Source organism: Heterocephalus glaber, unplaced genomic scaffold (assembly GCF_053883595.1).
Source record: "Heterocephalus glaber isolate CG9 unplaced genomic scaffold, H.glaber_assembly_v1.0 deba00001687, whole genome shotgun sequence".
Classification (NCBI taxonomy): domain Eukaryota; kingdom Metazoa; phylum Chordata; class Mammalia; order Rodentia; family Bathyergidae; genus Heterocephalus; species Heterocephalus glaber.
Genome location: NW_028258412.1, coordinates 13,329,710 through 13,351,783, shown reverse-complemented (window position 1 = coordinate 13,351,783; position 22,074 = coordinate 13,329,710). Strand labels below are relative to the sequence as shown.

The following is a 22,074-nucleotide window of genomic DNA, read 5'->3' as shown; positions in this document are numbered from 1 at the left end:
GTTCACCACCATGCCCAGCTACAATTTATTTTTGAAATAAAACAGTATCCAGGCTACATGATGACAAATAAATACCTTTTCCAGCAACACACTTCCCTAGTTCACTGAGGATTTCTCTCCGTTCCTTCACACTGGCTGTTGTCACCTTCCCTGCAAAACGCTTTAGTGTCTCAGAAACCTGTGAAGACAAAGCCCACAGAGACAATTTCAGTCAGATTAGAAAACAATGAGTGTACATGTGAGTGTGCATATGCTGGGAATCCCACACTACTGACCTCTGGGGATGGATAATTTCTTGTTATATGGGTTACTTTTACACACTGCAGGATTTTTAGCAGCATTCCTGGTCTTTACCACTAACAGCAGTCAGTACTTCATCCACCACCCACCTCTGGTAACAAAATCTTCTCCAGACACTGTCAAATGTCTCCTGTGGGGCAAAATCATGCCCAGTTGAGAGGTACTATTTTTTTTTTTTTTGGTACCAGGGATCAAACTTGGGACCTTGCGCTTGTGAGGCAAGTGGTGGAACCACTGAGCTAAATCCCCGGCCCAAGATGTACTATTTTAATCCAACCAGCAGGTATGTAGCTCAGTGGTTAAGTGCTTGCCTAGCATGTCTAAGGCCCTGGGTTCTATCCCCAGAATCACAAGGGGGTAAAAAAAGACCTTAATCCAATCAGTCAATATACCTTAACCCGGGCCCAAAGAGGCAAGGCAAAACATAAAAATATCTGATCAGAAAATATCCTTTCAGAACTACCCAAAATCTAGGGATGGCCCAGTATGTTCCTTTTACCCTACCTCACTTTAGCCTCCCATAGTGACCAGTCTAGCAGAACATATGCACATTGACTAAAAGTGAAAAGTTAAGAGGCTAGATCCCAGTTCTGCACGTTACTAGCTGTAGGAATTTGGAAATAATGTCACTTCCTGATCTTCCGTTTCATCTATGCCATGCAGATAAAAGGACCTACTTCATTCAACTGTTATAGAGATTAGTGACACAGAATGCACACTGCATTTATTCCCATCCAGAGTACAAAGTTGGCTACGAATGCTAAGTCTGCAAGGGAAACATCAGTAGCCCCATCTTATCAGTGATGAAGGAATCATCTCCAAGACAGGAAGTCACTGCCCAGAGAGGAGCAGAGGGTCAGAGCACCTGCATTTTTGAAACTGAACCTGAAACCAAGAAACTCTATAAACTGAAGTCTATAAACTAATAAGTCCTTGCCTTTTAACAGCCACCCAGGTTAACACAGCTGCAGCCCCCTGCTTAGGAACCCAGGGAGGGGAGCGGTTTGTGAATACTTGTAAAAACCTGGGAAAATCTCCTGAGCAATATTCTACAAGCTACAGAGGACAGGTTGTGGATTTACAAGTGATACAGCAGGGCATAAGATTCATATAACCAATATATTAGTGTTGTCATTTTCTTCTGATAAAACAAAATAACACTGTTTTTCTTTTTTTTTTTTTTTGGTACCAGGGATCGAACTCAGGTCCTTGCGCTTGCGCAGGCGGCGAAACCACTGAGCTAAATCCCCGGCCCAATGCTGTTTTTCTTTAGGCTTAAATGTCTGCTGTAATTCTCTTAGCAATGAGTAAACTGATGTCCAAATTTCTACATACATGATTTATTATTTATTAACTTTAAAATATCCTTTTGTTTCCAGTGATGGAGTCTTGCAATGTAGCCCAGGTTGGCCTCAATCTCATGATCCTATTGCTTCTGCCTTCCAAGTGCTGGGATCATAGGTGTCCACCACCATACCCAGCTTAATTTGAGGAGGGGATGGAGACAAGTACGGTACTGGGGATTGAACCCAGGGCCTCAAGCATGCCTGGCAAGCATTCTACCACTGAGCTACATCCCTTGTGAATATTTGCCCTGTCCTTTGTTTTTATAGTCATAGATGCACATAATTCAAGAGAAAAGTTGCCAGGTGTGGTGGTGCACACCTGTAATCCCAGCACCTGGGAGGCAGAGACAGGAGGACCACTGTGAGTTCAAGGGCAGCCTGGGCTACATAGTGAGTTCAAGAGCTACACAGTGAGAACCTGTCTCAAAAGATGAGAGAGAGAGAGAGAGAGAGAGAGAGAGAGAGAGAGAGAGAGAAAACACACACTCTGGGAGGTTTATAATTAAAAACTAGTTTCTTAAAAATAAAATAAAATAAAATAATAAAAACTAGTTCCTTGCCCTCACTCCCCAAGGATAACCTCTTGTGTTAGTTGTTAGTTTTGGCTAATATTTCAGTACTTACTTTCATACATGTAAGTACAAAGGTAACAACCTCATGTTAGTACTTCTTGATTTTTCAGTTTTACTGTCTTTCCACCTTTCTTTGACCCAACCACACACCCTCCCTATTTCCCAACATTAAGTTCCCAGTTTCGTAACGTGGACTAGTCGGTGTTTGGATCATAGTTATCAACTTTCTGTGAATAAACTATGTTTCTTTCTATGAATAGACTATCCCTCCCAGTTTTTATTCCACTGGAGTTAACTGCCTGTTCCCACCTCACCCCAGTTTGCCTTATTTTATCTTTTTTTCTTTCTTTCTTTCTTTTTTTTGAGACAGGGTCTTGCCATGCAGTTCAGGCTGTCCTTACACTCATTACAGCCCAGGATGGTCTTGAACTCAAGGCGATCCTCCTGCCTTAGCCTCCTATGTTCTGGGATTACAGGCACAAACCACCACACCCAGCTTGTTTTATCTATTCTTACTCAAACTTTTAGTTACTTGTCTAATACCTGCAGTTCAAGTATTACAGAAAATTCTAGCTTCCTGAATGAGTCTCTCTCAAGAGTTTTCTCTCCTGCCACAATTCCAAAGGGGATCCTCTACAATTAAGGTACAGTTTATCACTCTGCAAATATGCTCTTTCCTGGGCTATGTGAAGGACATCCTCCATTCTGGGGCATCTTTGCAAGTCTGAAAGTCTTCCAGCCTCACACTTAAATTTGTCTAGACTCAGAACTATAGGCTGAATCAGTTTCCTTCAGAATACTGAAGACATTTCTCCACTGAGTTCTTTTTGTTGTTGTTGTTGTTTTGTTTGTTTGTTCATTCTGGTACCGGGGATTGAGCTCAGGACCTTGAGCTTTCGAGACAGGCGCAGTGCCACTGAGCTAAATCCCCGGCCCTTCACTGAGTTCTAACTTGGAGTTGTAAAGTGCAATGCCATTCTGACTTTTGAACATTTGGATGAGACCTGGTTTTTCTCCCTAGAACCCTAGATCTTTGTTTCAGGGCACTAAAATTTCATAATGTGCTTTGTTGTGAATCTACTTTTATCCACTGTGCTGAAAATTGTTGGTCCAGAAACACATCCTTCAGTTGGGAGAGTTTCTTGAATTATTTTACTAGCAATTCCCTTGGATACTGGTCCTGTGCAGTGCTCACTGTGCAGGGCTCCTCTGCTTTACAGTCTCCAGAGAAAAAATCACTAGTCTTTGCCAGTATGGAAGAGAGCTGGAATTGAACTGCATCTGAAAACGGCTTTCAACCAATCCTCCTTAACCAAGCCCTTCCCATTCACCCTCCCTCTGAGATTAGCTGATACCATCAATCCACATCTTTCAGAAATTTTGCAATGTATTTCCTGTTGGTTCCCAGCTTTCTTCTCCCCGCCCCTGTTTTTTTTTTATTTTTGGGACCGGGGATCAAACTCGGGTCCTTGCTCTTGGGAGGCAGACGGAGAAACCACTGAGCTAAACCCCCAACTCCCCCCGCCCGGGTCCCTGTTCTTAACTGTCATTTTCTTGGGACTGCTAAATTTTTTACCACTCAACGTGACCTTCTAACTTTCAAAAGTTTGCAGGGCCAGGAATTTAGCTCAGTGGTTCTGCCGCCTACCCCGTAAGCACACGTTAGGCAAATGCTGTACCAATGAGCTACACTCTCAGCTTCCCAATTTTTTCCCTCCAATGCTGAGGACTGAACCTAGGGCTTTGTGCATAGTTTGTGCAAGCACTTTACCACCGAGTTATACCTCTAGCGTTGGACTTTTTAAATCCCTTACTAGTTTTAATGAGTTTGAGAAGACAGCAAAAACATAAATGTATACCATTCTCTACCTAGAATTCAAATAAAGCTGTCTTCTCATATATTAAACTTCTGGCTATAGTTTCTCTCACAAAGACAAAAGTGCTTCTCAGGCTCAAGGCTCTTCTTTTTCTTAATCAGCAAATGAATGATATACAATTGAGACCTTGTCACAAAACTGAAGAGCACACTAAGATCCTTCAAAAAAGTCCTTTGCTGGTGAGATCAGATTTGAAGAGCTTTCAGGTTCACAGCTCAAGAGTAGCACTGTCCAACAGAACTTTCTGTGATGACAGAAACTGTCTCCTGATTTGATCAGTACAGCAGCCACTAGACACATGTGGCTACCTGTGCAACGAACTGTGGCTTGTGTGAGTGAAGAACTAAATTTTTAATTTCATTTCATTTTAACTAACTTAAGAAACCATGCGGCTATTTAACAGTTAGAGGCTACCACAGTAGAGCACAAAGCTCTGGAGAAGATTCTTTTGTGCTCAAGTATTAAAATTAAATCCTCAACATGTTATTTCTCCAATGCCTTCTAAAAATACCCAACAGACTGAGATGCTTTTTCTAGGATTCAGTATAATTCAACTTTAAACAAATTACCATCCCTTTGATAGGAGATCCTCACTAAATATGTTTACACTAAGTGTTTAGGGTAAGTGGTCATTCATGACCTTTGGCCCACACATAAAAATCAACTGATTTCCTCACTCCAGAGATCCAAGTGAGCAAAGCTGTCTGATACCGATATCTTCTTCCCATAATACTGTCTTTTCACTCTAAAACATAGCTATAAGCAAGATTGAGTGGAGGAAAAAGGTTTTTGCAAATCCTTCCAAAACTACAAGGCACCCACCAGATTACAACACTTAAAGGTGTCAATACTCTTCCAAGGACAGACAGCTCTTTTGTCTAACCCTAGACCTAACAATAACCACCCACGTAGAAGCGCAACTTTATCTCACTGAATCTTCACAACAGCCCTATAAAACAGGTGTTATCTCAATTCCATTTATACTGAGACGTGGCAAGGTTGTCACTTGTCTAGTGTCTCAAAGAAATCGACAGGAAGGGACTCAAACCCCAATCTGCCTGAATCCAAAGACAGCGCTCTAAGTCCCCGCACATACTAGATGCTTGAAATACACTTGCTGAATATAAAGTTTAAAGTAGACTTGGCGTTGGCCCGGAGCTCGATGGAAAAATGGAGCGGAACCTCCAAAAGGCGAACTTCTCCAACTATGAGGTCAGGGGAAGGCCCCGAGGGCTCCAGCTGCCGAAGCCGGAGCCTGGACTCCTCGCGCTAAAGTAGGTCTGCGCCGCTCGGGCTGGGCCGGTTCGGGAGCCCGGAGGAGCCGGCCCAAAGCGGCCTCCGGGCCGCGCCCTGCGCAGCCGTCAACCCCCGTGCCTTCACCAAGCGGTCCGGCCCCACTACCACGGGCCGCGCCCAGTCGCTGGTCTCGTTGGCCCCGCAGGATCCCGCCTCACCTGCGTGTCAGCCGCCATCCTGCCGGCGTTGACTCCGGAACCCTTTCCGGAGCACTTCCGGGTCACAGCGGGACCCACGCGGCAGAGCGAGACCTGGAGTCCGCTGCGTCCTGGCCAGGGCCTGGCGCCCCCGGGCGGGACGGCGGGTGCTGCAGCCCGGCTGGGGGTACAGCCTCTGTGTCGCGGGTTGCCAGGGCCCGGCCCTTCCCAGCCGATCCTCCAGAATAAGGGTCTGAGGATTTGTAAGGTGGTGAGACCCCCCCTGCAGCCCGACCCACTTGGAGCCTGCAGTTCCTGGCAGGACGCCTGCCATGTCATGTGGTCTTTTTCTTAAAACTTCATTCTTAGAGAACCAGTAAGTATTGCTTCCTAGAACACAGGAATTTAACTAGATAAAAGAGAACTAATCTTTTGTCCTTAAGGAGTTTGCAGATCAGTGGGGTATGACTTCGAGAGGGTTAGAAAACGGGTGTTAACCCATCAGGGAAACACGCAGGAGCTGAGAAGTTTGTCTGGGGGAAATGATGGATGCTCAGAGCTGGAGTATAAACCAAGACAGAAAGAACCACAAGGTCTGTGGAGCGTCGTCTGAATTTTATTTTGTTAACGTGGCAGCTGTGTAGACTAGAGAATGAGGTTTCAAATTTAGTTGTTGTCCTTTACAGTGGCCATCAAGCCCCCCACACTCACCCACCACGGATCGAACACGGGGCGCCTTGCATTGCACTTGCCAGGCTGGCGTAACCCCAATGAGCTACATCCCCAGCCCCAGCCTTCAAACTTTTTTTTGTACCAGAGATCGAACTCAGGACCTTGAGCTTGCGAGGCAGGCGGCGGAACCAGAGCTAAATCCCCAGCCGTCGGCCTTCAAAGTTTTGACAGGCCTCCTTAAAATACATCATGATCCAGCAAAAATCTGTACGTTAACTTTAAGTTTCCTAACAAAATACCTACCCTTTCAGTAATTGTTTTCTTTTTAAATAGTCACCGTCTAGTTACGAAGTGGTTCAGTTTGAAAAACCCTACGCATGGAGTGCCTCTCTCAACTGACACTAAACCTCAAAAGTATTTGAGAAACCCAGCCAGTTGGCTGGATGGCCAAAGTAAAAGGTTTTCCTCACCTGCAATTTTGCTTTCCAGTTGGTTAACCACTGTCTGAAAATTCAATGAATGCTAGGAAAAATTTGTTTTAACTTGCATGCTGTTTGTTGTCTTGCACCTTTCCAATTGGCGCACACATCTTCCTTCCTCCAATGTATCCACACTGCATAAGCTACCTTAGCAGCCACCTTATTTATCAGACCAACTGCAGTATTAACCCTTGTTAATGGCTTCAATTTTATTAGATTTTATTGGTAATCTCTTGCTATGCCTACTTTATACACTTTATGATAGACATGTATAGGAAATAACAGATCACCCCTCTGTACTTCAAGGATTCCACATCTAGATTCAACCAACTGCAGATCAATACTGTTTTAGGGGGAAAAACCCAATCTATACTTAATATGCCCTAAATAATACATTGTAGCTATTTACACTGTACTAAGTTATTACCAAGTAACCTAGGGGTAATTTGAAATATACAGAATATGCTTAGGTTATATGCAAATGATACACCATTTTATGTTACAGGACTTGAGCACTGACTGATTTTCATATCTGCGGGGGTTCTGAAACCTCTCCCACAGGGACCCTTGTATATGATCTGAACATATCAAAGTACTACTGAACATTTATAAGTTGCTAGAAGACCAATAGCTTCATTTGGATACCGATCACAAAATACCAACCCCAAATAAGCTCATATTTTTGCTTTGTTTCTAGCATGAAGCACTATAAAATATACAAATGAGTCCAGAAACTGATGAATTACGCCTTTATTCCTTGTTTTGCCAATCAGGCAGGCTGAGTAGTTTGCTTTTTGGTGATTAGTCAAAGAGACCAAATCCCATATCCTCATCAGACTCCTCCGACTCTTCCTTGGCTTCAACCTTGGCTGGGGCAGCCGCAGCAGCAGGAGCAGCGGTGTTGCCAGCAGTGACAGGGGCAGCAGCCACAAATGCAGATGGATCAGCCAAGAAGGCCTTGACCTGAAGGAATAAGTTAGTGATCAAAGTGGTCATCCACACCCCTCTGCCACCTAAGACCTTTGTACAAAGATATCCAAGCCCATGAAACATTTCCTGTGTAAAGTGACCCAGCAGGAGAGTTTAAACATGGTCTGGGGGGGCAGGTCCTAGCTCTTGCATATAGCCCCCTCTTTGGGTCTCTTGTCATTTCTAAAGAGACCACACACTTCTCCATTCCCCCAATCTCTTCTGCTACACAAAATATGAGTAGCCAGGTATGGTGGCACATGCCTGTAAGCCTGGCAGTCTGGGAGGCTGAAGCAAGAAAAGTTCAAGCCCATCAGGGGCAATGTAACACCTTACTGAGAGAAACTCTGTCTCAAAACTTTTTTTTTTTCATTTTTATTGTGTCCTAGGCATGAAACAGCTCTGGCCACCAACCGGGCATCAAGCTAGGATGAACAAGGGACTGTCCTTTGCCCATTGCCGGGGCGGGGGGGGGGGGGGTTTCAAAATTTTAAAAATTAAGTATTTCAATCCCTGGAACCTTCATACCCCAAAAAGTACTAACTCAGGATACCACTAATCATCCTGCTGTCAGGCCCACTGTGGTCAGAGTAAGGACATACCTTTTCAGCAAGTGGGAAGGTGTAATCAGTTTCCACAGACAAGGCCAGGACCCGCTTGTACCCATTGATGATAGAATGAGGCACTGATGCAACAGTTGGGTAAGCAATCTGCAGACAAACACTGGCAACATTGCGGACACCCTGTGAGAAAGAAAATTATACTTTGATGGTGTTTATATAAAAAAACCCACTATTTTGTACAAAATATAAACTTAGCAACACTGAGTTCCATAAGAGAAAAACTTGAACAGGTTCATAACAGGGCTGTAATTTGTATGTCTTGTTGCTGAGTGGTTCGAACCACCGATACAAGCCACCAGGAACATGCTAAACATTCCCAGAGAATAATTTCAACCACTATTGGACATTTAGAAAATTAAATAAAGTGCCAGGTATTACAGATGCATCCCTATAATCTCAGCACTCAGCAGGTTCAAAGACAGTGAATGTGAAGGCAGCCCAGACTACAAAGTGAGTCCCTGTCTCAAAAACAACCAAGTAGGGGCCAGGGATTTAGCTCAGTGGTGCTGCCCCCTGCTTCACAAGCGCAAGGTCCCGAGTTCAATCCCCGGTACCAAAAAAAAAAAAAATCAGGTAAATAAAGCCAATTAAGAGTACAGTCTTCTCCCCATATCCATGGGGGATTGGTTCCAGGACTCCCCAGATATCAAAATCTGTGAACGCTCAAGTCCCATGGTAGTACTTGAACATAGCCTATGCAGTCCTCCAGTATACCTTAAATTATCTCTAAACTTCTAATAAACCCAATACAATATAAATAGTAAGTTATAACTGACACTGTACTGCTTATTAGGAAATGACAAAAAATGTTTACATATTCAGTACAATTTTTTGATCTGAAACAGGTTAAATCCATAGATGTAGAACCCATAGATATAAAAGGATAACTATATATATATAAAATACTGACTTTTTAATTTGTCCACAAAAAAATCTTACTTCTTCTATCACCATTATTCTTACTTTTAATGATGCCAAAATTAGGTAAGACAATCTCAAAAACATTCAATCCTCTCGAGAAATGGCACCTTGGGGCCGGGGATTTAGCTCAGTGGTTCCGATGCCTGCCTCACAAGCACAAGGTCCCAAGTTCAATCCCCAGTAACTGCCCCCCAAAAGAAATGGCACCTTGGGCTGGGGATTTAGCTCAGTGGCACCATTACCTACCTCGTAAGTGCCAAGGTCCTGAGTTCAATCCCCAGTACAAAAAAAAAAAAAAAGCCACCTGGCAGTGTTAACATCTACATACTTAACTGTATTTACCCTTTGATTCATACTGAAGACTTATTGATGGCAGGTCCTAGAATAACCCTTACTACATACCCAGCACTTTTCTAAGGATTTATATTCATTAAATCCTTAAAAAACCTTTTAAGTCTGTCATTTCACAAGAGAGGAAATGGGGGGCGGGGATTAAACTACTGCTTGCACTTGATTACTCCACTAGTTTAGGCAGTGCAAACAGGACTCAAGCCTAGGCTGGAAAGCACGTACCTCCAGAAAGCGAGAATGCAGAGCTTCCTCTGTAATGTCAAGCACTTCAGGGTTGTAGATGCTGCCATTGTCGAACACCTGCTGAATGACCAGCCCAAAGGAGAATGGGGAGATGTTCAACATGTTCAGGAGGGTGGCCTCGCTGGCTCCCACTTTGTCTCCAGTCTTAATCAGCTGTACATCACTCTGAAGAACAAGATTAACGGCAGGCAGTTAACACCTGGACATCCAGAAGGCCTATGGCCTCCACGTGATGTCCCTACGTGCCCAGCTAACACTGGCAAGCCAGGTCCACTCACCAGGATTTCAATGGTGCCCCTGGAGATTTTAGTGGTGATGCCCAGAGCCTGGAAGAAGGAGGTCTTCTCAGGTCCCAGACCAGTGTTCTGGGCTGGCACAGTGACTTCACATGGTGCAATGGCACCAGCACGGGCAGCAGCTGGCACCTGAACAGACCATGAATAAGAAAAATCTTCAGACACAACCTAATAATGGCCAATTTTGCTTTAAAGAGCCAAAACAAATTCTCTATCCAATACAGATTTCCCCCCTACCTTATTGGCCAACAGCATATCCCTGATCTCAGTGAGGTCCTCCTTGGTGAACACAAAGCCCACATTCCCCCGGATATGAGGCAACAGTCTGCGGAGAGAAGTTTACAGGAGCTATCACCTAAAAAGCACCATTCTTCTCCAGGTAAAGGGAGAAGGGCAGCAGGAAACAAAGCCACCAGGGGCACTGACTGACTTCTCCAGAGCTGGGTTGTTTTCCAGATGCCCTCGGATGGCCTTTCGCATCATGGTGTTCTTGCCCATCAGCACCACAGCCTTCCCTCGGAGGGACATGCGGATCTGCTGCATCTGCTTGGAGCCCACATTGTCTGCTCCCACAATGAAGCATTTTGGATAATCATCCAAAAGTTGCTATAAAAACAAGCCACAGGGGCCGGGGATTTAGCTCAGTGGTTTCGCTGCCTGCTGCACAAGCGCAAGGACGCAAGTTCAATCCCCGGTACCAAAAAAACAAACACACATAAACAAGCCACAAACAAAGTTTAGCAGGAAAGGGAAAAAAACATCAGCAGAAACTAAATCCCACAACCAGTTGGGCTCCTCTCACTGGGGCCACCTAACTTGTAACAGTGTCAGATTTGACTCTGACCTGCTTGGTAGGTATGCATGGTGAAAACAGATTTCTATGCTCAATCAAAAAAAAGATTGAATTTATCAGAAATGAGGCATCACTTCTCATTCACTAAGATGGCCACATTAACAGGAAATAAAACTACTCCAAATAAACCTGTCAGGGGAAGCAACAGATTTATAGCACTTAAAATACAATATGAAGCAAATACAGCTAATTAATTGCAGACTCTAGACTGTAGCTCTATGGATTTTCTTTAAAAAATCATGTCTGAAAATGTGCAAGATAAATGACACTATAGGGCCGGGGATTTAGCTCAGTGGTTCCTCCGCCTGCCTTGCAAGCTTAAGGTCCTGAGTTCGATCCCCATTACCAAAAAAAAAAAAAAAAGTGACACTATAAACTACTGATGAAGCTCTACAAATTAGTCTAATTCCTGTAGTGCAGTATGTAGTGCCTTTCTGGTTAAGATACGCCTCCATTGGGCAGTGAGTCACTTCTTGTCTCAGACCTTCCCAAAGACAAAGGTAGGATTGCAAAACTACCATCTGTACAAAGATGAGACACCTGAACTGCCTGAGCCTGTGTATTTCTAACAGAGAAGAAATCTACCTCCGGGAACTGTTAAAATTGCAGCAGCTTTTCCCAAAATGGCCTAACTCTGGCTGGCATCAAAGACCACACTTGGTGATTGTCCCTATTAGCGCCTGGGGCAGAAGCCGCTGGTCAGCCACAACGCCCTCCTCACTTACGACGATCTTAACGAAGTAGTTGGATTTCCAGGTCGCCCTGTCTTCCCTGGGCATCACGGCGGTGCGTCAGGGATTGCCACGCAGGGTTTAAAGACGATGTCACTAATGAGAGAAAGGGAGCTCAGGGGTGGTCAATCGACACCAGACCTCGATGCAAGGCCTGCACTGACCTGGCCCAGCGCCCGCTGCCCGGGCCTGGGCTGCCACCGCCACCAATAGTGAAGCACAAGCCGCCGCCCAAACATCAAGCGGGGCAAACGAAAGCCCCGTGGTCTCCAAATGGCGGCAACTCCACTCTCCCGGGTTCCCATAAACCCCATGCTTCCCGCCGCCAACAACAGGACAAATGACTCGACACACAAACCTCTCACGAGGACGCCTGGAAAGAGAAGGGCCACGGTCCGGCACGTGTCTTTTATAGCAGATCGGAGGAGCCAATCAGAAGCCGCAGACAGCACTCCTGCCTATTAGTTGGCGCCGAAATGATATAGGCAGCCATTGGGTGATATCGCTGCCACTCCAGCCAACAGGAAGCTGACTTTAGGTAGGGTAGTTAAAAAGAAAGGTGATGGCTTGCTTTGGAGGCGCTCTCTCACAGCTGCTGCCCCTGCTGGCCTGGAGCTGCCTTCCTCTACTAGCAGCAAACTATGTAGTTTGACGAGGAGCTGAGAAGTAATTACAAATGCCTTAGAAATAGAGTGGTATTTTATCTCCTCTACTTTGTTCTTCTCCCTACCAAAACAGAGGGATCCTGTAAACCTAAATCTTCATAGGCTCAAAACTTTTCAAACCACTTACTTCCCTTGGAGTAAAAGCCTAAAATTTAGACTGCCTATAAGGTTGTACATGATCTGTACCCCATAATCTCTTATTTTCCTAGGACACATTTCCTCCCAGCCAAACTATACTCTTCGCTGCTTTTCCAGAGTATGCCCCTGTCACTTTAGGGCATTTGCTGGCTCTTCCCTCTTCCTGGAATCCTCCTTGCCAATATACTTACCTAAGTAACTCGTCTTCAAGTCCTGGTGTAAATGTCATCTGCTCAATGAGGCCTTCCCAGGGTTTCCTATTTAAAAAAAAAACAAAAAACTTTTGGGGGGCCCAGGGATTTAGCTCAGTGGTTCCACTGCCTGCCAAAATTTTTTGGTACCAGGGATCGAACTCGGGACCTTGCACTTAACAGGCAGAGGCGGTGCCACTGAGCAAAATCCCCAGCCCTTCTCTATTTAAAATTATTAGAAGACTCATTCCCACTCCCCCTCTGTCCATCTCCCTCAGATACTTGTAAACCTTCCAACTCACCATATAATTTTTTAATTATTGTTTGCTTTTCTCTGCAAGAATGCAAACTCCACAAGGGCAGAGGTTTTTGTCCTGTTCCTGGTACATAGTAGGCATATAACAAATAATTATTGAATGAATGATAAAGCAGGATTTACAGCCGGATGACTTTGTCCTGCCACTTGCTACTGTCTTCTTAGGAAGTAATTTCAACTTGTGGACCCTTTGTTTCCCCTTCCTTAGCTGTAAAATGGAGATAATTATCCACACTCTATAGTTGTGATGAGGATTAATTATGCATTAAGATTTAGTACAGTTCCTAGTGCAACCACTGTGGAAATCAGTATGGAGACACCTCAAAGAACTAGGCTTAGAGGTCCCATTCGACCCAGCTATCCCCCTGCTGGGTATCTTCCCAAAAGAATTAAAAGAATCTTACCACAGGGATATATGTGCACCCATGTTTATAGTGGCACAATTTATAATAGCAAAAGCTTGGAAACAGCCCAAGTGCCCATCAACTGGAAACTGGATAAAGAAGATGTGGTTTTTTTATAAAATGGATTACTACTCAGCCATAAAGAACAAGAAACTAGAGTCATTTATAGCTAAATGGATGCATATTGAGGCCATCCTCTTAAGTGAAATAAACAGGACACACGTGTGTAAATACCGAATAGTTTCTCTAGTGTGAGAGACTGAAAGTGTAATTAAGGATACACACGGATGCAATGGCCTAATAACATATTTCTCGGATTGTGTTTCCATCGCGTGTCATATGACTGTATCGAAATTTAAATTAGGGAGAAGTTTGGCTTATGTGGAGTCTGCTAACTAACTGGAGTTTTTTTCCAGATCATTATTTGTTCAATGTTGGTTTGGGGGATCTTTCTGAAACAAATCACATCCTTTGGTGTCTTGTTGGTGCTTTTTTAAATTATATGGAAAAATGTTTAAGTGCTTTTCAGTTTTGTTTTGGTGAGTTCTACTGTATTTGAATATTATTGTAGTTTTTCCCCCCTTGCATTGTTCTTCTTTGAATGGTTTTAATTTTTTATATGTGTGTGTGTTTGATAATAAAGTTATTTTTAAAAAGATTTAGTACAGTTCCTGGATAGAGGAGAAAGTCAATAAATGTTATTTTCTTTTGTTTTATACATTCATTCAACATGTATTTGAATAATTGTGCTATATCAATACATTTTTAATTAAATCTCTGAAGGCTGAAGGGTGTTTCTCCCTATCTTCACCTTTTTCATTTGTACAAGTTATAAATTACCAGTGAGTTTGTCTGAACCATACGTGACTAACAGTTGGCTGTTGGGCTGTTGGGCTGTTGGCTGTGGTGCTGCCACCTGCCTTGCAAGCATAAGGTCCTGAGTTCGATCTCCAGTACCCCCCCCCCAAAAAATGAGTTGGCTGTTACTGTATGTGGTCCCAAGTTCTATTTATCAAAACTTTCGCTCAGCAGAACTGGAAACTCTAATATTCCTGCCCTGTGTCAAATTTTGTTACAGTCCATCTTTGGACAGTAACTGATGAAGCTTTTTTTCACATCATGGTTAGCAGAAACTATTCCCAAAGTTGACTAAATACCAAAGTCCTAGGAGTTTTATAAAAGTATAAATTTCCATGTCTTAGTAGGTTTCTACAGGAATGGGACCCATGGATTCTTTTAGGAGAAGGGTTCTTCTTTGTGGTACCGGGGATTCATCCCAGTGCCCTTGCACTGAGTTACAATCCTAGCTTTTTTTTTTTTTTTTATTTGAGACAGGGTCTCCAAAGTTACTAAATTGCCCAATCTGGAGTTAAACTTGTAATCATCCTGTCTCAGCCTCCAAAGTACTGGGATTACAGGTGTGCACCACTGTGCCCAGCTTGTATTTTATTTTATTTGCAGTAGCTAAGAATCAAACTGAGACTCAATGCAGCCGAGGCAAACACTTTACCACTGAGCTATACCTCTAGTTCCTTTTGTTCTGCATCCTCCTAGTACTTCTGATGATTAGCCTGGTTTGAGAACTGCTGGAGTCTATCACTGCTAAGATCCTTTTTAAATAACAGGGTTTTTTGCACACTCAGCATTGTGCTAAATATTTTGTGCACATTCCATCCTTGATTTGTTTTTGTTGCAGTTGAGACAGGTCTCACTATGAACTCACTATATGAACTCACTGTATGTAGCCCAGGCTGGCCTCAAACCTAGTGATCCTCCTACCTCCGCCTCCCAAATGCTAGGGTCGAAGGTGTGCGCCACCACACCCAGCCTTCCATTCATGATGTTAACAATCCTCTGAGGAGTTACAATATTAGTATTCCCATTTTATCCACAAGAAAACACAGAGATTAAATCATTTGCCTAGAGTCTCTTGGTCGGATCTGAAATCTAGGAGAAAGTTCAAAGCCCATGAGCCTCACTATGCTATACAGTCCCTTCCAAACCCAGAGTCTGTCTCCCTCTAAACACACTTTTCCAACCACATACATATTTCATGGTACATTTCCAAGGACATCCAGGCTCTGACAATATAAATATCATCTCTAATTGTAGTATATCATTATCATAGAACACCATGTAGTCATTAAAAATGATGCAGTCTATATTCGCTAACAAGGGAAAATAGCCACAAAGCAGTTAAGTGAAAAATCAAATTACAACGAAGTGTGCCACACCCATTTTTATAGATAGGACGAATCCAATATGGACTGGAATAAAGCCAAGCCATTATCTTTAGGTGAGGGTTGAATGTAATGTTCACTTCTGAGGTTACTTTGAAATGGTCAGGGTTCTGACAAGCATTTGACACACTGCTTTGGAAGACCATGCCAAATGACAGGAAACTGGGGCCACAGCTCAAGGTGGAGTAAGTCTGTCCAATAGCTTTGGAGGCCTTGGATTTGACATGCAGAGAGGAAGCATGCAAATATGGACATGACCACAAGGAGGCAGTCGAGACCCAACCGTGACTCTAAGTATAGGACATTCCCCCAAGCAGGAGCTACACCCGGTTAATGTCTGGCTCCATGCAGAACACAGAGGCAAGTTCTAGGCTCACATCATGGCTCTGTCGTCTGTTACCTAAGGGGTTGCCATATACATGTCTGTTCTCATCTGGAACCTCTTTCCCTATCTAAATGAGAGGCAGGACACCCACAGGGCCACAGGAGGATGCCCTAGGCAAATCCAGGGGTAGCACTGAGACAGAGCCCGCTCCTCAGCCTCCCTCACCAACTGCCCAGTTGACTGAAGCTGCTGCTGGAGCTATGGCCAAGGTGTGACCAAGGATCCTATCCTCAGGGCTCCTGGCCTCCAGGCAGGGAATGTTCATGATTTACCTGGTGAAAGTTTCACCTGGTGAAAGTAAGGGTTTGGTTTCACTACTTGGACCACTAGGTTGTCCAACCACCAAGAAATGACACTAGCACAGGTGAAAATAATGGCGAACTTTATTGGCATAAATCACAGGAATTGAAATGGAAAAAGCCAGGTTAGAAATTTATGGAGAAAAAATCAAAATCAAATAACCATTAACCCAGTGAGTGGACCCCAGAAGCCCCACAGGCCCCTTGGGGAGAGGCCTGGGGTGGGTCACTGTAAACAGAGCAATAAGGCCTATGGGTAGAAGTGGAAATGGCAGAACTCTGGGGGGCCAGCCCAGGCTGACCTCCCCAGACCTGGGCTGCTCCCAGCCCAACCTGAAAGGAGGAGGCTGGTGGGATGGTCTAGATGCATCACTGTAGAGGGGTCTCTTTCCCCTGGGCAGGAACCCCAGGCCTGGCTGCTCCTATTTCATCTCGAGAGCGCTCTGGGGCTTCTGGCTGCTCCAGGAGGATCCTGTCCTTCTGTCCAGAATTCTACCAGGCCCCTTACACCAAGCTGGACCCTTCACCCCAGACCTCCTGAGCATCAGCCCCACCTGATAGGAGGAACCTGAGCCCAGTCTCTGGGGAGGGCAGGAAATCTGAGGAAGTAGTGCCCCAGTGGAATCAAGACCAAAGAGACCTGTATGGTCTTCGTGCTCAAAGTCAGATCCCAGCTTTCCTGAGAAGACAGAAGGAGCCCCAAAGAAGCAGTGAGGAGGCTAAGAATGTCCAGTGAGTTCTCTGTTGCCAAAAAGTTCACTGGGGAGCAGAGGCTCCTAATGGCTTTCTCAGACAGGAAGCAGTCCCCCTAAAGCATGCTTTCCCTTTCTCCTCCCTCAGGAACAGGGCAGATGAGGTTCAGAATTCCAGGTCCAAAAGGGCCAGGCACCCTTAGGTCAGTTTTAATTAAGAACTCGCTGACCTGGGCAGTAAGGAAAGAGTTTCAAAATACAGCAGTTTATAAAACAGTCCTGGTGCGCTGTGAAGGTACAGAAGGAGTCACAGAGCTTCTCCCGGTTCACCTGCTTGTGCTAAGAAAAATAAAATACAAATGGCTTCCCCACCCCGAGCCCTCAGTACAAAGCAAACTCCACACTAAAGCCCCAGTCACGAACAGGACCACGGCAGTGGACAAGGAGAATACAAAAAGGAAAGTCTTTAAAATCTCTTCAAAATCATCTTGTACAGAGAAGTAAAAGCAACTCGGGCGATACGAATGCAAACCTCAGTGTAGAAATCTATCAAAGTCGGTACAGTGTCCAGGCACAGGTGACATTCCCCACCTCATGCCGTCCCCAGAGATGGAAGAAGTGGCTATAAAACATTATTGCTGGAGAGGCCTTTCTCAGTAGGACTGAAACAGTTATAAAAGGGGCAGTCGCCCAGGCCTGGGGAGACTGGAACTCATGGAAGTCCCCCCACAGGCCTTGGGCACTTCCGCCTGTGGGTGAGTGGGTTTATGCTGGCATTGTGTGGTGGAAGGTGGCTCTCCCCCAGCACTCTAGGGATTATTAGGTTGGGGGAATAAGGATAAAAAGAGACACCATCTGACCTGCCTGCCCTCCCTGCCCTGCTCTACTGCTGAAATATGAGTACAAATGGCTCCAGAGTGGGGTGCTAGCCTGGCCAGGCCTCTCCGTGGGGACACACAAGGTGTGAAGTGGGGCCCTCCAGGCTTCACATCTGAGTGGACAAAAACTGGGCACCCTGGGGAGAGCTGCAGGAGGGAGAAGCCCAGAGGCTAGGGGGAGATGTGAAGAGAAGCAGGCAGGACCCATGGCCTGCTTCCCATCTTCCCATCCTGCTCTAGCTGTGGATGAGGCTTCCAGTTTCTGTCAGGTTTGCCCCTCAGCCCTGGGCAAGGTCTCTGGGTCACAGTAGCAGTTGGGGACGCTGGGCTGGGGAAGGGGCCGGTAATGGCAAGGACGCCTAGCAGAAGAGCTTGAGGAAGCAGTTCTGGCAGTAAGGCTTGTCATTCTGCTCTTTGAAGGTGCCCTTGTTGAGCTGCTTGAGGCAGAAGGCACAGACGAAGTGCTCGGGGTGGAACTTCTTGGCCATGGCGGTGATGCAGCGGCCTGTGATGGGTTTCTGGCAGCCGGAGCACAGCGATCCTCGGCGCTCGTGGTAGTGTACCTCGCAGTACGGCTGCCCGTCATGCTCAAAGAAGCTGCCGTTGACAAAAGGTGTGAAGCACTCCTGCCAGACAGAGGGGGCGGGCACAGAAGAGGAGCTCAGGGCTGTCCTTCGGTGGACAGTGCCTGGCATGACATTCGGGGGACAGAAATGGTCATGACACCCGTCCTGACTCCCACTGGCCAGTTGTTTCCTATGTGTGGAATGATGGTCTACACACTTAGTCCCTCCAAAGGGAGAGGGAAACTGAGGCATACAAGTTAAGTGGCTGCCCAAGGCCATGCTGCTACTAAATCGCACAGTCTGGATTCAGACCTAAAGTCTGACTTCTGGGCACTTAAGCAAGTGGCTATACTGGTGTTGCCAGAAACCCTGGTGCTGAGAAAAGGGATCTGTACATCCTGGATTCCAATTTGGAGATTCATGTGGTATTAAAGGCTTGAGAAGGCCTGCAGTGACCATGTTTCTCAGACTTCCTTGATCAGCGAGCCCTTGCTGGGTCTCTACAAACACCTGTAGGACTCTGACCCCCACAAGGCAGTGTGGAAACCACTACCCATTTCTGTCAAGTCTGCTCAATACTTGCATTATCTCATTTAATTCTCACATTCTCTTCTTCCAAATATCCCAGACCCAGGGCCTCAGCACAAGACTAGCAGCCCTTGCCCCTGTCTGCCTTCTCTGCCCTGTGCAAATTAGGATAAAAGGCTCTGAGATGAGGGTGGAAAAGGCAGCCATGAGGGACATGTCCACTTGCCCCTGTCTGTCCCAGGACCTAGCAGACTTAGGAGGTGAACCCCCTGCCTGCTCACACCATGAGGACCCCAAGCCAGAGAGGGAGGCCCTTCCCCTGAGCCTGCCCCTGGCCCCTCCAGATGTGGCAGGGGCTCCTTACCCTGCACACAAAGCACTCAGGATGCCAGAGGGTGTTGAGGGCCGAAATGTAGTTCTCCAGGATGGCCCGGGCACAGCCACCACACTTGGGCGCAAACATGTCAAAATAGTCCTTCCGGCAGTAGGCCTTGCCATCTTTCTCGTGGAACCCTGAGGAGCAGGGGATTTGGGAGCAGGTTTAGGGCCTCCAGAAGTGGAGCCACCTGCTTCCGCCCAGCCCTCCCAGGACCAGTGCATTGGCTCAAGGCCCTGCCATACCTTCAGGGCCAAAGAAGGCACCGCACTGGGCACAGAAGAAATGCTCAGGGTGCCACGTCCGGTCAAGGGCTGTCACCACTTTCTGTGAAAGCAAAGAGTGGGATGAAAGCCAAGCTGCCACCCAACTGGCGGAACCCTCAACTGAGACTCATGGGCAGCATCTTCCTTCTCACCTCACCCACAGCTCAAGGCCAAGGAAGAGCAAAACACTCCCAGCAGGGTCTCCTAATTCCACTACAAGTACCACTGGGAATTCAGATTTACGGAGGATGTGACGAGCCAGATGCATTCTCTCTCCTTTAATCCTCACATGGGGGAATGAGGCCATGGGTTCTATTGTAATTCGCATTTTACAGATGAAAAAACAGATTCAGAGAGACCAGGCATCTCCTTAACATGAGACAGCAGAAGTGAGACATCCCGAATTTGGCTGCATTTGTCTGGTCAGGGGTCCTATACTCTGGGAGCCTCAGAGGAAGGAATCCAGGACAGCAGGTGGAAGCAAGCCTTAGGGTGGGCTGGAGACAAGGCATGGGTTTGAATCCCAGCCCCACCTTTTACCAGCTGTCACATGCTGGGCCTGTGACATGACCTCTCTGAAGCCACACACTCTGAGGGTTATAGTGAAGATGAAACGAATGGATGGGAACCCGCTGCCCCTCAATGTGCCCACCACGCCACATGCAGATGCTCACATCCAGGATGGGACCATTGCAGTAGTAGCAGCGTGGGGAAAAGAGGTTGTGATAGTCCTTTTCACAGTAGGGCTGCCCATCACGCTCGAAGAAGTTCCGGGATCCGATCTCCTCCTGGCAGTGGGTGCAGACAAAGTGCTCGGGGTGCCATGTCTTCCCCATGGCAGTCACGACCTGAGGAGGAAGATGGACAGTGGCTCAGAGAGAGAAGCAGGGCAAGGGTCTCCATCCCCACCTTCCCGCTCGTCACCTGCCCAGCAATGGGTTTCTTGCAGGCCCCGCAGACGCCTTTGGCCACTGTGGCCACCCCAAGCTTGTTCAGGTCGGACTGCAGGCTCCCCAGCATGCTATCCAGCTGGCTCCCCGGCTTCGGGGGTCCCCCAGGTGGTGAGCTGCTTCTGGTCTTCCCCTGGGCCATGAACTGTGGGGACAGAGAGAAAGGCTGGTTAGGACTTGAGGGCAGGGGGCATGGCGTCTCACAGCACCACAGCCTGGAGGGCTTTCTCCCTGCCAGACCGATGGGCTGACTAAAGCACAGAAGCAGTGTCCTCCAGGGGTCAGAAGAGCCCTAAAGGTGGGAGAGCAGGCCATGCTGGTGGTTGGGGGTGTCAGAGGGTGAGAAGGAAGGGCTCACAGCCCCCACTGCATGATGGAAGCCCAGGGAATCAGGACAAGCAGGACCTCAGCCCCCAGCCCTGGCACTGACCCCTCCCTCGTCCTGCCCTTCGGGGCTGCTCTGCCTGCTGCTCGGAGGCCAGCCAGCCGCCCACTGCCGCTCTCCATCCGCTCTCTGCTCCAGACCGTGCATCTTAGATAGAGGAGGAAAGAAGAAATTTCTTTTAAAAGCTAAAAAGAATAAGAGACCTCGTCGTTGGATCATTTCACACAAAGGAGTTAAGCATGAAATAGATGTTCCCCCACTGGCAACATCAAAATCAGGAGAAAAAAAATCTAGACAAAAACAACCCAAGGAAAGAGGCCCAGGGAGAGGGAAGTGAGCACTAGGGATGGGTGTAGGATGGGGAGATGCTGGAGGCTGGACAGCACAGAGCCTCAGCAGGTCCTGGGCCTGGGAGCTGGAAGGGGAAGAGATGGGCTTCTGGTTTCCGCTCTGGGAGTGGCCTCCTTTGATGGCACAACCAAGGGTTAGTGGGGAGGGGCCAGCAGGCAAGGCCACACAGGAAAGCCAGAAGCCAACTGATTTCCTGAGGGGTGGCCCTGGACATCAGATACAGTGAGGGCTCAGGGTCAAGGTCTAAGGAAGAGCTGTAGTGAATGTGCTAGGGCTGTAGGAGTGTGTGTGTGTGTGTGTGTGTGTGTGTGTGTGTGTACATGCACATGAACATGCAGAATTGGGGGTCAGCTCAGGCACTGGGAGAGGGGACAGGGGACAGGGAGGGCTGGTGTTGGGGCCCCTGGGAGGCCTGCCTGCATCGGGGGGAAGAGTGGGTCCTCATCGGTCTGGCAGCCTACAGATTTCACAGTGTGGGGTGTAGGAGTGGGTAAGCTGCAGCCCTGCCCATCCTCATCATGGGACTCTTCCCCTGCACTCTGGACCCCTGGGGACCCATGGGTGGAGACTGAGGGCCCCAGGTGGGAGGGAGTGGGCAAGCTGGGCAGGGGAGAAGAGCTGCTGGCCAAGGCGTCTCGGTGATGCTGGAGAGAAGGGACAGGAGGAGCCAGAACAGAGATGGTTCTTCTCAGGGGAATGGGAGAGTCAGGAGGGAAGACAACCTGGGAAGAAGAGAGCAGGGAGAGAGATGAGGAAGACAGAAGAAGTCATCCACTCA

General features: G+C 46.9%; 3 protein-coding genes across 12 annotated transcripts in view; all 3 read right to left on the bottom strand.

Annotated features, from left to right (window-relative positions):
* Gcn1 (GCN1 activator of EIF2AK4) overlaps window positions 1–5,640 on the bottom strand; it is a 64,128-nt gene extending 58,488 nt beyond the window's left edge. Inside the window, exons 1-2 of one of the 2 annotated variants that reach the window (XR_002394489.2) lie at window positions 5,550–5,640; window positions 76–178 (exon numbers count right to left, since the gene is read on the bottom strand). Coding sequence is in view for 1 of the 2 variants with exons in the window: in XM_004843682.3 (XP_004843739.2) it covers window positions 76–178; window positions 5,550–5,567 (121 nt within the window). In the remaining variant the exon portion in view is untranslated. The remainder of the gene's footprint in view (window positions 1–75; window positions 179–5,549) is intronic. The other variant, XM_004843682.3, reaches the window with a different exon arrangement.
* Window positions 5,641–7,411: 1,771 nt separating this feature from the next.
* Rplp0 (ribosomal protein lateral stalk subunit P0) lies at window positions 7,412–12,208 on the bottom strand. The gene is made up of 8 exons (XM_004843681.4): window positions 12,025–12,208; window positions 11,661–11,762; window positions 10,513–10,688; window positions 10,320–10,407; window positions 10,065–10,211; window positions 9,766–9,951; window positions 8,251–8,391; window positions 7,412–7,642 (listed from the first exon to the last, which is right to left on the bottom strand). Exons 2-8 carry the CDS (start codon window positions 11,712–11,714, stop codon window positions 7,481–7,483), a joined length of 954 nt encoding a protein of 317 aa, XP_004843738.1. The 5' UTR covers window positions 11,715–11,762; window positions 12,025–12,208; the 3' UTR covers window positions 7,412–7,480.
* A 4,162-nt stretch (window positions 12,209–16,370) lies between these two features.
* Window positions 16,371–22,074, bottom strand: part of Pxn (paxillin) — a 64,503-nt gene continuing 58,799 nt past the window's right edge. For 4 of the 9 annotated variants that reach the window (XM_021257355.2, XM_021257354.2, XM_087198425.1 and 1 more), the window contains 7 exons: window positions 21,713–22,018; window positions 20,991–21,092; window positions 20,535–20,705; window positions 20,285–20,458; window positions 19,590–19,671; window positions 19,333–19,481; window positions 16,371–18,500 (listed from right to left, as the gene is read on the bottom strand). In XM_021257355.2, the coding sequence (XP_021113014.2) occupies window positions 18,234–18,500; window positions 19,333–19,481; window positions 19,590–19,671; window positions 20,285–20,458; window positions 20,535–20,705; window positions 20,991–21,092; window positions 21,713–22,018 (1,251 nt within the window). In that variant the 3' untranslated portion in view covers window positions 16,371–18,233. The remainder of the gene's footprint in view (window positions 18,501–19,332; window positions 19,482–19,589; window positions 19,672–20,284; window positions 20,459–20,534; window positions 20,706–20,990; window positions 21,093–21,712; window positions 22,019–22,074) is intronic. The other 5 variants (XM_087198428.1, XM_004843678.4, XM_087198429.1 and 2 more) reach the window with 2 other exon arrangements.

What these genes read in the sequence shown, in the direction of transcription:
- Rplp0 (XM_004843681.4), bottom strand. Translation starts at nt 11,714, where the DNA reads ATGCCCAGGGAAGACAGGGCGACCTGGAAATCCAACTACTTCGTTAAG. An exon ending in ATATGCTGTTGGCCAATAAG is followed by an intron (nt 10,212 to 10,319) that starts GTAGGGGGGAAA and finishes TGGTCTGTTCAG; the next exon opens with GTGCCAGCTGCTGCCCGTGC. An exon ending in GGGGCACCATTGAAATCCTG is followed by an intron (nt 9,952 to 10,064) that starts GTGAGTGGACCT and finishes CTTGTTCTTCAG; the next exon opens with AGTGATGTACAGCTGATTAA.